Here is an 18,211-nt window from a genome sequence, read left to right as displayed (position 1 = left end):
ATCTCATCCTTTTCTTAGTGTATCTTTAACCATTGTTGTTATAATGTCTTAGAGCATCTTCAACCATTGTTGTTATAATGTCATTGTTATTACTATAATTTGACAATAAATAGCATTATTTTGTCAAATTATAACAATGGTACTCCGTTATTAGGCAACGCAAGTTCAATACAACTGAAATCACTTGTCGAAACACCTTCAACAACCCCAGTTTTTATATCGTCCACCTCCATTAACCTGAACATTAAAAATAAAAATACATCAAATTACAATTCTAAACAGTTTTAAAGTACATTTGACTCTTTAAAGTAATTTTGCATTCCTTTCCACTAACAGTAGCAGCCACTAAATATATGGCACCTTTTTGAATGCTTCCAACATTTCCCAACAGCGTATCTTTGTAGTCCGTCCAAACATCAACTGGGAAGAACCGGTCTACAACTTCTATCCCGTGACGAACGTACTCTTTGTCCTTGCCACCAACGAGCTTGAATCTCATTTTCTTTAGCATCCGAAAACGGTCAGACTGGTCAGGATCAACAATCCAGGTCTCAGGATTACCCTCGCCAACTCCAATAAATATCTTGTCAGGTGTAGGGACGGAGTCTGACGGACTATTATCACTGATGACAAAAAACAACACGTGGTGGACCACAGCTTCGTCCTTAGCATCCTGTCCTAATTGAACATTACCAATGAATTTGATACCCTTAACCACGATCTTGTCTGATTGACGGTCAGATCTCTTATTACCCAACTCAATACCATTAAGTAATCTCGCCACGCCTTTATTATCAAACTTAACGTCCCTTAATTGTTCATCGTATACCTGTAATTTCCTTACTCCCCTCTTAGTCTTCTTAATAAATCGGGGAATATTCTGAATGTACCATCTGCGAACATACTGGGTCTTAAAAGGTGCACGACTACGGTAACTACGCCTATATCCACTGGCCGCCGGTGTCCTTGACCTCCGGTACGCAAAGGGGGTCCGGTAATGGCTGCTTCCTATTCCTTCCATTTTTTATAAATAACTCCAAATCTTTTATACGAACACTTCTAAGGATTTGTTACCTCTGCTAACCCTTCTGTTCAGACACCTTAGCTTTGATATTTTTGCCCTCTGATCTTCGTACACCGGAACAAACTTCACCGGAGCTCTCTGCCGGCTCTCTTCCCACAGTCCTAGTTGCCACGTCAAAAAGCGATCTACACACATTTGAGTGAACTGCCCGTAATTCTCAGGATACTCTTCTAAGGAGTACAACATTGTATACCAAATAAATCGACAAAAATGGCAGAAAGAAAAGGAGGGACGAAACAAGGTACCAGAAAATCACCTCAGTGTAATAACTCTCCAACTGCAAAAGCATATCTCTCATATCTCTTTCTACCGACAAATATCTGAGGCTGGACCCAGATATATAGACAATTGTAAATACAGAGATTCGGAATTTAAAATTTGAATTCCCGCCCATTACTGTTCATTCACGCGGAATTCTGTGCACCTTTGCTTTATCTCCAAGCAAAACCACCACGATCGTGACACGTGGGTGGACAGGATCCGGCCACGTCTACTCACACCACTCACACCAAATAGTGATTACTATTTGGTGTGAGTACGGATTTAATCTCCACCTTACACGTCACCATCCGTACGTCCATCGACGGATGAAATTGCCTATCGGGTATAATTTCAACAGGGGGGCGCTTGTAATATTATATATAGCGCCCCCCCCAGCTGGTGTGACCTCCCCCTATATAAACCACCTCGACTAACAACATTCACACCGGTGTAAGTTAAGTGTTAATCACTAAATAAGCTAAATAATGCCTCGCCAAGTCTCTTTCCGTTTTTATGCCAAGAATGTCTTCCTCACCTACCCACAATGCCCATGCCCAAAAGAATAACTCTTAGAACTCCTCCAATCTCTCCTCTAACTAGCCTGTCAGCCATACTACATACTTGTCGCAAGGGAGCTCCATGAAGATGGAAACCCACACCTTCATGCCATGGTCCAATGCACGAAGAAGATCCAAACCTCCAACCCGAGATTTTTCGATCTCACTGGAACCAATGGGAGGATCTACCATCCAAATATAGAAAAACTCCACTCGCCAACAGCAAGTCGACAGTATATACAGAAAGGGGGCGACTTCGTCGAATGGGGAGAATTTTCATCTAAGGGGAGAAGTCCTTCGAAAAACAGAGACGAACTCTGGAAGGGAATACTTGGCGAAGCAGAAACGGAGGAACAATTTTTTGCTCTTTGTAAAGAAAGATGTCCCACCGATTACGTCACAAAATACCCCCAATTAAAAATATTTTCCAGGGATTATTACAAAAGAGAGAGGCCCCCCATATACTAGCCCTTTTAATTCATTTCATTTTTTAAATGAAAAAGTAAAAAAATGGGCAGAAAATAATATTTTGTTTGTAAGTCGAAATTGCGTTCAGTACGAGTTATGTCAAAATTGCTGTCTCTCCGTTTGGAGGGAAGACGATTTCCTTAGATTAGGGATACACAAAAATAATATAAACAATTTATATACTGACGAAGAACTCTCCTCCTCCTCTGATAACAGGAACCAGAGCAGAGGCCCATCCGCCCAATCTCCCTCTACCTCGAAGGACCCTCAAGAACAGGCAAAACCGCCTGGGCCAGAAGCCTTGGACGACACAATTACTTCTCCGGCAGAATAAGCTTCAAGGACTACGACCAAGACACCGTCTACAACGTCATAGACGACATCAAATACTCGACAGTCCCTACCGAATTAATGAAGAATTTAGTAGGCTGCCAGAGAGATTTCCATGTATTTGTTAAGTTCCAACCAGATCTCACTATTAGAGGAGGAATTCCTTGTATTTTATTAACAAATGGGGACAGTAGTTGGTTAGATGCAATGTCCCCATTAATGAGAGAATGGTTTGATGTTAATGTAACCACTGTTATGATTAATGAAAAATTTTATTAATTTTTTTATGAAACCACTCAAAGTTTTATTTACTTACTACATTTCCCTTATCATCCACTATTACATCTTGAGTCACATCACTATTTTTTACACTGACGATTACATTTCGTAAAACATTAGAAAATTCTGCTGCATCCATAACAATTGATCCTCTACGATCAACTTCCTCTTTGCTAACACCAACCTCTAAAATCGACGGACCAGGATCAACATCACTAGATTCATCACCACCTCTGCGTACATCAATCTCTGACAAACTCAGACGACCTCTGCAAATATAAAAAATGAAAAAAAAATTGAAAAATTAGAAAAAAAAATAAATATAATTCATCCCACCAAAAAATATATCACTACATATTTAATAAATTATATATTGCAAAAATAATATTACATTCTATTGTAAAAAAATACTGAAAAATAAAAAATAAAAATAAAATTTCATTACAAAATAAAAATAACCGTTTTTTTACTTCCAAATTAAAATAAAGTTGTTGGCTCATGTTACACATTCCCAAACAGTACCACCACCGTTGGATTATATACATCCAACGGTTGAGATGAAACTTGATCAACATATCTCTCATTCCAAGACACTACCATTAGTCCATCACTCTCTCTCTTCTCTCTCTATATTCCTCATTCTAATCATCAAATCATATCTCATTTCAAGACACTACCATCAAACCCTATCTCACTTCTCTCTATCTTCGAATTGGGGGTTGGTGTTTGGGGTTTCGGAGAGGCGATTAGGGATGAGAGAGGGACCGATTGAGGATCGATTGGAGATGAGAGAGGAGTCTGTATCGAAGTCCATGGTTATGCCAATGGAGAGAGAGAGAGAGAGATACCATCAGTCCATCACTCTCTCTCTTCTCTCTCTATATTCCTCATTCTGATCATCAACTATAGATCAATTCACAACTACAGTCCAGCAGTCCATTTATATTCCTCATTCCTCATTTTGATCATCAGGTACCTTTTCTTCACTTTTCTTGTTCAAGAGTGGTTTTGAAGATTCACAATTACAGATCAATTTATTGACTATTGTTGATTTTGTTGAGATTTATCGATTTGTTTGATAGTGATTTATTGATTGTTGTTGATTTTGTTGATTCTAAAAAATAAAAAAGAAGAAGCTAATTTTGGGTAAATTAAAAAAACATTATTGAACAATAATTTGGTGAATTCTGATAAAAAAAATGGTGAAACAATTTCTGAGAGGGAGGGAGGAAGAGAGGGAGACAATTGGTTTTGACTGAGTTAGTACAAATGGCAGTTGCAAAGTTTGACACAAGCTTTGACATTTTTCAAATTTGACAACTGCCATATTCAACTATTGGAATATCATTTTTCAACAAAACTGCTATATTATAGCAATGACAGCTCCAATGGCAAACATTGAAGATGCTCTTAATAGGTTTTGACATGTATAAGCTCATAAAGGCCATGAATCACCTATGGCCCATCACTTGAAGCCCAGTGCATAACCCAGCTGACGAGGTCTAGGACAGCTAGAGTCCAACATGGCATAAAGAGCCAATGACATTCAAACACACGGCAAGAGAAGAACGAACCACATCAGCAGACAAAGATCTGCAAAGTTATTGCCACTACACATCACCATTAATGCAGCCCATCACAGCATTTATTACGACAACACCTCTCTGCCGAAACAGGACCCCCTTACCCTGAGCAAGGTAAGCTACAGTATAGGCTTTCGGCAAGGAGAGCAGGTCGGAAGGGACAGCGAAATGATTGCCAAAGGATATAAGCGAACGTTGTAGACAAAAAAAAGGTTAAGCTTTTCTATCCCTAACCTCTCCCTCTACACATTACTTCTCTTCTTAACTTGCTCGTCGGAGAGTTCACTGGGGGACTACCCCGTTCCCCGTTGAACTTGCCTGCAGGTTATCCGGTGGGCTTGATCATTTGGACGCGGGCTTAAGGAGCTTGGACCTACCCGATCCATTCACTGAGACGAACAGCATTAACAGTTGGCGCCATCTATGGGAACGCTTTACTCCTCGCGCCAGTTGTGTTCACTGTCGCCGGAGGCCCCATTCCAACAACCTTTCTCTCCTACCCGTCAAAGTGCATGGTCACGACTAGATCCATGGCTTCTCACAATAATGCTGTCAACCATCAAGTCGACCCCCCCAATCCAAACAACCCACCACAGTACTTTATCGAGCTTACCAACAGCATCAACCGCATGGTCGAGCAAAACCAGGCCTTGATAAATGCTTTACTCCAAAGGAACCTTCCGATTCCTCCTCCATCACCTCCAGATATTCCCCCTAACCAAGAAAGAACCCCGAACCATACTGCTCCACAACTCCATCCACCCAACCTGGAAGGTTTGCAACCTCCTCACCCACACATAAATCCACCACCACCACCCCCACACCCGTCGGTCGTAGCACCAGCCCCTAAAGGGGAGGCCAGCAGCGTCCAACCTCTATTGACTGACCGTGGGGACCACGTTCCACTCTAGGACGCTGAGCTCCGAGCAATGATGCTCCAACTCCAAGGGGTCATGCAGAACATTCAGCATAAACCCTCTACCACGGCAAATTCACCATTTATTGCCTCCATCCGGGACAAACCTTTGCCCGCCAAGTTCAAGATGTCCACCATTGACTCCTTTGACAGTACGACAGACCCAGTTGACCATCTGGAGACCTACCGTACCCTCATGATCCTCCATGCCTTCCTTGACGAGATCATGTGTCGGGCTTTCCCCATGACACTGAAGAGGTCAGCCCGACTGTGGTTCAGTCAGTTACCAGCGGACTCTGTCCCCACTTTCCAGCATCTCAGCGACTCCTTCCTCAGCCATTTCATTGGAGCCCAGCGCCAACGCCGCCCTGCAACCCAACTCCTCAACATCCGTCAGACCAAGAGGGAGTCGCTACGTAGCTTCGTTACCCGCTTCAACACCGAAGCCCTACAAGTAGCGGAGAATGACGATAAGGTCATCCTTACAGCTTTCATGGCTGGGCTGCGATCGTCCGATTTCCTCTTCTCCCTCTCCAAAAACCCCCCGACCTCCATGGCAGCCCTATTATCCAAAGCCCATAAATATATGAATGCTGAAAATTCACTAGCCGCTCGCCAAGATCCAATATCCAAAAACCCGCCCCCTAGAGAAAAGAGAAAAGACTCGGAACCCAAAAACACCCAATATAACAGCCAAACGCCCCAATACCCCGACCGACCTCCTCGCACTGACCGGTCGGCACCGGCCCGACCTCCCGATCGGTTCGAGTGGTACACGCCCCTCAATTCTCCCATGGGACAAGTCCTCCACCAAATCTAACGGGATTACCCCCTCAAATGGCCCCTGCCTTCACGGACCCCTTCCAACCGGAAAGACCAGTCCAAATATTGTCGCTTCCACCAGGACCACAGCCACAACACTGATGACTACATCAACCTCAAGGATCAGGTCGAGACCCTCATTCGTCAAGGGCGTCTCAGTTGGTTCATGGACACCCGCCCACAACAGAGGCAAAGAACCGATCCCCTCAGGAACAACCGCCGACGTACCCCACCTCGGCAGCCAGCCCAACCTGACCAAGGCCATGACCGCCTCCCACAACAGCCTCGGTCCCCAAGTAATCCCCCTCCGCCAGTTGGTGAAATCCGAGTCATTTCTGGTGGCCTTGCTTGTGGCGGACCTTCCCGCTCCGCTCAGAAGGCAGAGCTTAGGAAAATAAGGCAAGGCTCGGACAAAGCAGTGGACACGATAGACCGACCTTCCAAGCAGCCCAAGCAGTGGACAGAGCCCATCACCTTCACGGACGCCGATTGTACAGGCATCCGTTATTCTCATGATGACCCCCTCGTCATTTCTGCTCTTCTCTCCAACTATAAGGTCAGACGGGTTCTCATCGACAATGGCAGTTCGTCAGACATCATATTCCTTAGTTGCTTCCGCCAACTCAAAATTGAGGAGGAAAGCCTGTTCCCTCTCCAAACCCCCTTCGTCGGTTTCACTGGTGACCGGGTGACCTCCATCGACTCCATCAACGTCCCCATCACTATTGGCGAATACCCACGGCAGACTACCAAGTTACTCACTTTCCTTGTGGTCGACTGTCCCTCTGCCTACAACATCATCCTCGGTCGCACCGCCCTCAACGCTTTCCAAGCTATCACTTCAACCTACCACCTCGCCATAAAGTTTCCCACCGACCAGGGGGTCGGGACAGTACGGGGAGAGCAGACCATCGCCAGGGAATGTTATGTCGCCTCACTCAAGGAAGTCAAGCTGAAGGAGGCCATGATCATTGAAGGACTTGATGCCCGAGATGAAGACGAGCTGGTCAGAGGCGAACTAGTGGAGGAGCTCGTTGAGATTCCCATCGATCCCACCAACCCAATGAAAACTGCTAAGATCGGCAGCCAGCTATCCCCCCAAGCTAAGGCCGACCTTACTGCCCTTCTGACTGAGCACAATGATGTATTTGCCTGGACTCATTCAGATATGCCAGGCATCAACCCTTCTTTCATAACTCATCGCCTCAGCATTGAACCTCATTTCCGACCTTACTGCCAGAAGCAGCGCATCTTTCATCCGAAGCGCAATATCCTTATAGCCACAGAGGTCGACAAACTCCTTGAGGCCCAATTCATCAAAAATGTCGACTACCCTAAATGGTTGTCAAACGTGGTCCTCGTCCGCAAGAACAATGGCAAATGGCAACTCTGTGTCGATTACTCTGACTGAACCGAGCTTGCCCCAAAGACAGCTATCCTCTGCCCCGCATAGATCTGTTGGTCGACGCCACGGCCGGTCATCAAATGCTCAGCTTCATGGATGCTTTCTCTGGCTACAACCAAATCCTGATGCACCCGTCCGATCGGGAACATACATCCTTCATCACCGACTGAGGTACCTACCATTACCGAGTAACGCCATTCGGATTGAAGAACGCTAGGGCCACCTACCAACGTTTGGTCAATGCCGTCTTCCATCACCAAATAGGTCGGAATATAAAAGTATACGTTGACAACATGCTAGTCAAGAGCAAACTCTCCACTGACCATCTGACCGACCTGCGGGAGACCTTCGCTACCCTACGCAAATACCGAATGAAGCTCAACCCAAAGAAGTGCACCTTCGACGTAGGATCTGGGAAGTTCCTGGGTTTTATGGTCAGTCAGCGGGGCATTGAAGCTAACCCTGAAAAGATCAAGGCCTTGGTTGAGATGCAGTCACCCAGGACGGTCAAGGAGGTTCAAAGGCTCACTGGCCGAGTTGCAGTCCTCAACCGTTTCATTTCCCGCGCAACAGATAAGTGCCTACCGTTCTTCAAAGTTCTTCGGCAAACTTTTGAATGGACAACTGAATCTGAAGAGGCTTTTCAGCAGTTAAAGCAGTGCATGGCCAATCCACCCCTCCTTTCACAAGCGATTACGGGCGAGTCCCTCTTCCTCTATTTAGTCGTCTCAAGCACCGCCGTCAGTGCAGCTCTTATCAGGGAAGACGACCCTGTCCAACGGCCGGTCTACTACATCAGCCGGGCTCTCAGGGGAGCTGAGCAGAATTACCCCCTGTTAGAAAAATTATCCTTGGCTTTGGTCACTGCCTCCAGACGACTTCGTCCTTACTTCCAAGCCCATTCCATAGTGGTCCTCACCGACCAACCCTTGAAGAAGGTCATGCAGCAACCAGAACTTTCCGGCAGACTTATGCAGTGGTCTGTGGAACTCAGCCAGTTGGACATCTCTTACCGGCCTCGAACAACAATTAAGGGACAGACTATCACCAACTTCATCTTGGAATTCACTAATCCTACCCCAACCACTGCCTCTCCACCCCTTCCAGCTCCCATCGAGCCAGAAGACCCTCACTCTTGGACTCTTAACGTCGACGGCTCATCCCGCAGGCAAGGTAGTGGGGCTGGCCTCATTCTCACTAGCCCTGAGGGTTGTTATTTCAAATGTGCGCTCCGTTTCTTATTTGAGGCCAGTAACAACGAGGCCGAATATAAGGCACTGATAGCAGGCCTTCGCCTAGCCAGGGACATTGGTGTCAGCCACATCCGAGTGCTCAGCGACTCTCAGCTCATAGTTGGACAGATCACGGGCGAATTCGACGCCAAAGAGGGCACAATGCGGACTTACAAGGATCTTGCACTTCCCCTAGTTCGCCTCTTCAACACCTTCCACATCAAGAACATTCCTCGGGCGGAGAACTCTAAGGCAGATGAGATGGCCCAGCTGGCTTCCGCAGACCAGTCCGCCCTAAGTAATGGTGTCCGCCTCGAATACCTATCCCACCCCGTCATTTCCCCCGACTAGTATGAAGTACAATTCCTCCAAAATGAGCCCATCCCTTGGGCGTCGGACATCTTTCGATTTCTGACAGCGGGGGAACTTCCAGATGACCACCAGCAAGCCGCCAAAGTCAGGGCACGATCGTCCAATTACATCCTTGTCGACGGCATCATGTACAAACGTGGTTTCTCACGCCCCTATCTGCGGTGCCTCAATCCGACTCAAGCAACTTATGTGATGCAAGAAATTCATGAGGGAATCTGCGGCAATCACTCGGGCGGCAAGTCTCTAGCCCACAAGATACTCCGTACTGGTTATTTCTGGTCCACTCTTAATCGCGATGCGACCGATTTCATGCTCAAATGTGATAAGTGTCAACATTTTGCCAACATCCCCTACAGAGTTGATCACACTTTGCAGCCCTTATCCGTTCACCAAATGGGGGATCGACTTGGTTGGTCCATTCCCTACTGGCCGAGGCCAGACCAAGTTCGCAATCGTCGCCATTGATTACTTCACCAAGTGGGTAGAGGCAGAACCCCTTGCCACCATCACCTAGCGGAACACAACCAAGTTCATCTGGCAGCCGATCGTTTACAGGTTTGGCATTTCTCAGGCCATCATCTCCGACAACAGTAAACAATTTGACAACGCCAAGTACAGGAAGTTCTGTGCCGACCTCCAGATTCAACCTTGTTTCTCATCCCCTGGCCATCCCCAGGCCAATGGCCAAGTTGAGGTCACCAACTGCTCTCTCCTGAAGATCATCAAAACTAAGCTAGAAGCTGCTAAGGGACTTTGGGCTGAGGAGCTACCGAATGTACTCTGGGCTTATCGAACTACAGTTCGGACTCCCACTGGGGAAACCCCTTTCCGCTTAACATACGGCGCTGAGGCGGTTATCCTAGTAGAAGTCGGTTTGCCTACTCCTAGGGTTTCACATCCGGATCCAGCACTAACCGAAGAACTCCGTCGGGCTGACCTCGACCTAATTGAAGAACTCAGAGAGACCACCGCTGTCCGCATGGCCTCATACCAACAGAAAATGAGAACACACTACAACCGCAAGGTCCGACCGAGGGAGTTCACTGTAGGGGATCTTGTCTTGAGAGAAGCAACTCTTGCTACCAAAAATCCGACTGAGGGTAAATTGGCAGCCAAGTGGGAGGGACCTTACATTGTGAAAGCTTGACCCCGACCAGGCACTTACCGACTACAGGACATGGAAGGTCGAGACCTCCTCCACCCATGGAACGCCGAACACCTTAAACGTTACTTTCAATAAGCTCCTATTTTTGTATTGCTCAGTTATAGTATTTTCTTTTCGGGAAATTCACACATTCTTGATATTCCCCCACGCAATGTAACTTCTTGATTATATATCTCAGTTATCTATATGTTGTCTCAGTAACATTCTTATTTGCAGCATTAAAAGCCTAAGCCAGACTGAGCACTAAAAGCCTCTGCCAGACAGAGCACTTAAAGCCTCAACCAGACTAAGCACTAAAAGCCTATGCCAGACTGAGCACTAAAAGCCTATGCCAGACAGAGCACTAAAAGCCTCAGCCAGACAGAGCACTTAAAGCCTCAGCCAAACTGAGAACTTAAAGCCTCATCCAGATTGAGCATGAGCCGCCTCGGGCAGTCCGACCGTTAACACCCTCTGCCGGACCGAGCGTTAAAAGCTCTATCTAGACTGAGCGTGAAGCACTCGTCCAGACCTAACATGTAGGGCTCGGTCAAAACCATCCATGCAAAACTTCATACTTGTGGAATTAACTAACACACTTAGTCACAATTCCAGGTCCAAGTCTTCACACCACTCTTTGCTTAGTCAAATTCCAAAGACGTTCTTATTATTTTATTACATTCAACTTTCTCAGGCCCATCATTTTATTACATTTCAAATTTCACTCTGCATTGTGGAGTTCTTAAATTTCACTATCATTTTATTACATTTAACTTTCTCAGGCCTATCATTTTATTACATTTTAAATTTCACTCTGCATTGTGGAATCCTTAACTTCACCTTGCATTGAGTCCTTATTACAAGCTTCAATTTCACTCTTATTAACAAGGAGTTCTACACACACTTCGCCCACGCCTCATTTATCTAAGATCCACAAGCATAAATAATCAAATAACAAACACAACTAAAATTTTATTCGTTCACAGCTTTGTACAAAAGTTCATTACAGCAATTCATGTACAAAAGTTCATTACAGCAATTCAAAAAACAAAACAAAAAAAAACAAAACAAAACAACAAAGTATCTTTTTCTCTTTCCTCCCCAGTTACTCCTCCTCACTAGAGAGGAGGTCTTTTTCTTCAATGCCCTCATCCAGGGGGGTTTGGGCCACATCGTCTTCGCCAATCGTTACACTACTAAGGTCTAAGTCTGGGAACAGCTCTTCAGCTCTACGTTTGAACATCTTCCAGCCACTGTCCCAGTACTCAGCCATTTCGTGCTTATAAAAGTCTGACTACTGGAAGCTCTCAATAACTTCTGCTTCAGTTCTGCCTCCAGCGGTTGTCCTCGATGGGCTAGCCCCCCCAGATTCTTGTCCAGCCAGGCTACTCGCAACCGCGGCATCAACCGCCGTCTGAAATTCGATAGACCCTTTGAACTGCTCCACTGCTGCGACGCACAGATCGGGATAAGCCACCCTTTCAGAGGCTGCCTTTGCCCTTTCTTCGTCCAGCTCTTTCTGCAGGGCCGCCCTTTCCGACGCCGCCTTTGCCTTCTCCGCCTCCAGTTCCTTCTTCGGGCTCTCCTTTTTCGCCGTCGCCTGAACTCTCTCTGCTTCTAACTCCCTCTGAAGCCTCCCTTTCTCCTCTACTGCCTTGGCGCGCTCGCCCTCCAGTTCCCTTTGGTGATCGCCCACTTTGCTATCAGCCTCATCTTTTTGCCTCACCAGCTCTTCATTACTACTCATAGCCTCTTCATGTCGCTCGACCGCGACGGTGCAGGCTCTTTGGGCCTCGTCCAACTTCTTCTGCTTGCCAGCAAGTTGGAACTCGAGCGACACAACCTGGCGGTGTGTGTCCTCCAGCTCCGCCTTAATCGCTGGCAGCTCAGTGTGGGCACTCTCCTAACTTGCACTCTTCTTCTTTAACTTTGCAAGCTGAGCCTTGGCCTCATCTGCCTTGAGTTTGGCAGCCCCCGCCTTCCTCAGCAAGGCCCCTGCTAAGGTGGTTACCTCCATTTGAACGGAGTATAACCCCCTTAGCAGTTCAGCCTCGTTGAATCTGGAGACCGAGCGCAGGACTGCCTCTTCTACAATCCCTATGAGACGGTCTGCCCCTGCCCTGGCTGGGCCTTCTTCTCCCTCCAGCCGCCCCACCACCGCACGAGCATGGTAGATCGCCGTGGTCGCACCGATTCCTCCTTCTTGAGGTACAGGCCCTCCCTAGGGCTGTTCCTCTCTCCTTGGCCCAGGGCCAGCAGCCTCGTCCTCCACTTGCCTTTCGGGGGCGGCCTTTGCGACCCCGACAGCAATCGCTGCCACCACTGGCACCACCTCCATGCCCTCTGAGGCAACATCCACCACTTCTGGGCCATCTACCTTTCTTGGGACCCCTTCCACTTCTCCCCCTTCAGACCCCTCGGCCGTACTGGTTTCCTTCACACTCGTCTCCCTCCTCATCTTCTGGGCAAGCACTTTCTCACTCCGACTCACTCTCTTTTTCTTCTTCTCCACGCCCAACGCCTCCATCTCCTTCAAGGACCTCTCCTTCAAAGGGTCTGTTAGGGCGGCCGCGGCACAAAATCGCCCCAGTTTTTCTGTCCCAAGGGTTTGGGGCGAGGTTGAATCCTCTCCTTCGCAACCGGTTTTGGTGGTCGGTCGGCCTGGGACTCTTTGAATTGTTGGGCTTTAGCAAGAATGGCCTGATCCTCCGCCTCCTGAACCCTTCTCCTCGCCTCCAACTCCGCTCGGTCGAGGTCCCCACTACTTGGCTTTGGCCCCAACCCCACCTCAAACAATGCCGACGGCTGAACGAGCTCGTCCCATTTGGCCTTTTCTCTCTCCCTTTACTCCTTCACCCTCTTCACCCTCCCCTCTGCAGCTGCCCCTAGTTTCAGCTCCACAGACCTGATGGTTACTTTTCAAATGATGCGCGCTCCAAGCCCCCCATTGGCAGATACGTAGAACCATCGCAGTCGCCACCCCTTGATCGACAACGGCAGACCCGCCACCAACCCCTTCCCCACTGCTGCCTGCAGAGTGACCCACGTCTCCTGCTGCCCCGAAGCCTTATAACACGTAAAGAATTCATCTACCGTCATGGCCTCCCCTCCATTTGCCTTCGGCCACGCACTTGCGCAGGCCAGCAGGATCTTCCATGCGTCGGGCATTAGTTGCCCCGGTGCTACCTCCAAACGGTTAAGCACATCCACCACCACTTGCAGCAGTGGTAACCTCAGTCCACCTTTCAGAGCTTCCTCATAAAGGGAAAACTCTCCTGGCCTGGCGTCAGACGGTCTTTCCGTTGATGTCGACAGAAATAACTCCACTTCCCCAGGGATCTGGTATTTTTCGCGGATAGCCTCCAACTCCGCCGCAGTAATCGTGGATTTGTCAGCCTTTGTGTGCCAATGATCTGGTTCAGCTTGGCTGATTGGCTTTGGAGCTGCTATAATGGTGGAACCGTGGGATCGTACCACCGACTCCCCCACCCTCTCTGTCCTATACTGCGCCGCTAGCTCCACAGCATCATCATCTCCAAGCGGGTCCACCCTGACAATCGCATTCCCTTCTTGGGCCATTTTTGTGGTTTGTTTGCGAATCACTTCAGCGGCTGGAACAAGGAAATCGAAAAAGTGTTGCAGAGGTGTATTGTGAGCAACAAAGGAATCCACACTTGGAATATTTTGATTTTTCGTAAACAGGTAGGTGAATCGAATAATGCCAAAAGCCCACGGTTTGCCCGTATTCCAAGGATCCCAATTAATTTCCGCCAGTTTGAAAACTTTTCAAAATCATCCGCCAAAACTGTCTCCTCAACACCCATAATGACTTACCGTTTCATTTCTGATCCAACGCCTAATCTCCCCCCTACGGGATGTTGCCACGTGTACGTTCACGATCCACTGTCCCCTCCCCTTACCCTGTCTTTTCCACTTCAACTCACCACGTGACCCGCCGCATCTCGAGCCCTATGCCCCTCCACCTCACCCTTCACGGTCGGCCCTCCTCGCGGTCGACCCTCCCACTTGGCCAACACCGCGGTCGGCCCTCCCCGTGATCAGCCCTCCCACTCGGCCAAATGCCGCGGTTGGCCCACATCGCGGTCGGCTCTCCCAGTCAGCCCACATCGCGGTCAGCCCTCCTCGTGGTCAGCCCTCCCGCTCGGCCAAACACCGCGGCCGCCCCTCCTCGTGGTCAGCCCTCCCACTCGGCCAACATCGCAGTCGGCCCGCTCGTGGTCAGCCCTCCCACTCGGCCAACACCGCGGTCAGCCCTTCTCGTGGTTAGCCCTCCCACTCGGCCAAACGCCGCGGTCGGCCCACATCGCGGTCGCCCCTTCCAGTCGGCCCACATCGCGGTCGCCCCTTCTCGTGGTCAGCCCTCCCGCTCGGCCAAACGCCGCGGTCGCCCCTCCTCGTGGTTAGCGCTCCCACTCGGCCAATATCGCGGTCGGCCCGCCTCGTGGTCAATCCTTCCACTTGGCCAACACCGCGGTCGGCCCTCCTCATGGTCAGCCCTCCCGCTCGGCCTAACGCCGCGGTCGTCCCTCCTCGTAGTCAGCCCTCCCACTCGACCAACACCGAGGTTGGCCCTCCCGCTCGCCCAACCACCGCGGTCGGTCCCCCCCCTCGATCACTCCTTCCGGTCGACCTCCATCCTGCCAATCCCTAACACACTCATCTATGTCACTAATATTCCCTTCGTTGGACTGAAGCTGCACTCGGGAATGGGGGACTACTGACATGTATAAGCCCATCACTTGAAGCCCAGTGCATAACTCAGCTGATGAGGTCCAGGACAGCTGGAGTCCAACATGGCATAAAGAGCCAATGACATTCAGACACACGGCAAGAGAAAGACGAACCGCATCAGTAGACAAAGATCTGCAAAGTTATTGCCACTGCACATCACCATTAATGCAGCCCATTACAACATTTATTACGACAACACCTCTCCGCCGGAACAGGACCCCCTTACCCTGAGCAAGGTAAGCTACAGCATAGGCTTCGACAAGGAGAGCAGGTCGGAAGGGACAACGAAATGATTGCCAAAGGATATAAGCGAACGTTGTAGACAAGAAAAAGGTTAAGCTTTTCTATCCCTAACCTCTCCCTCTACACATTACTTCTCTTCCTAACTTGCTCGTCGGAGAGTTCACTGGGGGACTACCCCGTTCCCCGTTGAACTTGCCTGCAGGTTATCCGGTGGGCTTGATCATTTGGACGCGGGCTTGAGGAGCTTGGACCTGCCCGATCCATTCACTGGGACGAACAGCATTAACAGGTTTCATCTCCTAAAATAATACCCACCCTTCTTTTCCCCACTTTAATGAAAGACCCTCGCCGCCTGAGTTGGGTTCTACAGCTAAATTGGATTGGCTTGGGTTCATATGAACGAAATGGCATAAGAAAGTAACCATTATATGCTATCATACTATAATTTATATTTCAAAAGATTTAATTGCTACTATTGGGATGGGCACTTATCTTTCGAGAAGAAATAGAAGTGGCCTTATAAAAGGTTGGGAATTGTTCGAAATTTATCAAATATACTTCTTTCTCTATTCAATTTACAGCCAATCTCGATACACTTTTTCATAATATACAGTAAAACTTAAGTCTAAACATCACAAGGTTATCAAATACTAAAGAAATACAATTGCTAAAATATTTGATCAAATTCAAAAAACTGACCTTAAATTAGTCAAAATGTGTCCCACAAATTTGTAACCTCCACACAGGGAGATAACAACAATCAAGAAATGGTTGATAAAGAACGGGAAATCTCAACTTTTGTCTCCATCAAAACAGTTGGAAATGCAAAATAAAGAGGCAAAGTGGCATATAAAAAGACGTTGCAATACTTTTAACAATAGAAAAACAAAGAGAGACGAAAGAAAGAAAAAAAGAAGAAGAAGAAGAGGAAGAAGAAGAAACTAAAATACATAAAAGTCTCGGAGGTAAAACATGTGGAGAGAAGTTGTAGAATTTTTTAATAAAAAGAAAGCCAAATTTTACAAAGGGTGAGGAAATGAAGATTCCAAAAACATTTATAATAATAATAAATAAATAAATAAAAAGTATGTCAATTGACAAGGATATCCAATAACCATTTAACCGCAATGAATAGTTATTTAAACAAGTGGGGTTTGGTGTAGTTTACTTATTTATTTTTTATAGGGTTTGTGTCAGACTTAAATTATTAAGTGTAACTTTGGTTTATAATTTATGAAACAAAAGTAACTTAAATAAATTAGAAAAAAAATGTTTTTTAGAAATTAGAGGAGAAATGTTTTTTGTTTCTGTTTACTGATTATTAATTTTCAACTTATAATAAGATGCATCAAACATATTGTTTAGTGAAACTTCTACTTATAACTTATTTGAGAGAAATAATTTAAATAAGTTAAAAAAAATTTAAATGTATAAAAATTGGGAGAGGAGTTTTGACTTCTATTTTGTAATTATCAATTTTTAGCTTCTAATAAATTGTCCCAAAGCATCATGCAAATTATAATATACATCATTTTAAAAATAGTGTACCATATGCGCTCCTAATTATATTAATTTTTTTTAATTATGATATTATTTTTTTTAATTATAACTCAAAAAATTAAAATAATATCAATTTTTTTTTTAGTTATGAAGCGAATGTGTACCATAGTGTTTCCCAAAAGGTCATAGATGAACTTCAAACATGCTTATAAGGAATTGTTATCCATTTACATATGAAAGCCCACACGAGTTGCTTGCAAGCGTGAACACCATGCACCATTGATTTGTTTGTCTGTTTTTCAAAAGAATATACATATATAGAATGTGTTTTGAAATACGGCTATGTTCTTAAAATTATTTTATAAAAAACTAAAATTTAATTTAGTTAAAAAATAGAAAATACTTCATTTTTATATAATTTTATCCTTCAGAAATCAAGCATAATTTTTAAAAAACTAAAAATTATTCTTTCGATATTTATTTTTATCAAATTTTATCCGTAAAATCTCACATAATTTCAGGATTTAATATGTTTAGAATTTTTTTTTTTTTTGACATTTTATAAAATTTCATACAAAAAGTAGAGTAAACCCCTTCAACCCTCAACTTTTAAAATTGTATCAAATTGAACTATCTATTTAGTCACTTTTTTGCCATGTTAGATGGCGATAGTGACTATGGACTAATGACCGAAAGAGATGGATAGTAGTGAGTTAGAGAAATGGAGGAGGGGTAACAGTGGACGGGAAAAAGAGATGGAGTCATAATAGTGGATTGGAGAGAAATGATGGTGATGGACGATAGTATAGGTGAGATGTGAATGCCAACAGTAATAAAAAAATTAAAATGTCTAATTTGCTATTTCTCCGATAACTATCAGATACAAACCAACAATTAAAATTGGAACTATTTTAAAAGGAATAATGTTAGAAATTTTAAATATTATGTAAAATATTTGATAATTTATTTAAGATTTTTAATATTTTTATTTAAAAAGTTTAAAATTTAAATTAAAATCACTTAAAAAGTTAGTATTGATTCAGGGTTAGAAAACCAAAGTATCCTTCGTATTTATAGTCATCCCACCATATGTTTGGTGATTTAAAACAAATATCAAAAGTACGAAATCTGACAGGATTCTACCCACTAAATCCCTTTCTTATCTAAGGATTGTTTCTGATAATCTAATTAAGTATATATTTTAATTTTTTTATAAAAAATTTGTAATAGCTAAGGAAGAAGAAGCAGAGGCATAAGGAAAAA

At 45.7% G+C, this 18,211-nt stretch overlaps 1 protein-coding gene across 1 annotated transcript; it reads left to right on the top strand.

Moving 5' to 3' along the window:
* Window positions 1-8,646: 8,646 nt before the first annotated feature.
* Window positions 8,647-9,288, top strand: LOC145824309 (uncharacterized). The gene has a single exon (XM_082923945.1). The coding sequence runs from the start codon at window positions 8,647-8,649 to the stop codon at window positions 9,286-9,288; it is 642 nt and encodes a 213-aa protein (XP_082780071.1).
* The last annotated feature ends 8,923 nt before the right edge of the window (window positions 9,289-18,211 follow it).

The sequence above is a fragment of the Camellia sinensis genome, chromosome 4, assembly GCF_055761805.1.
Source record: "Camellia sinensis isolate YWXY chromosome 4, ASM5576180v1, whole genome shotgun sequence".
NCBI classification, from domain to species: domain Eukaryota; kingdom Viridiplantae; phylum Streptophyta; class Magnoliopsida; order Ericales; family Theaceae; genus Camellia; species Camellia sinensis.
This window is presented reverse-complemented; position numbering and strand designations above follow the sequence as displayed.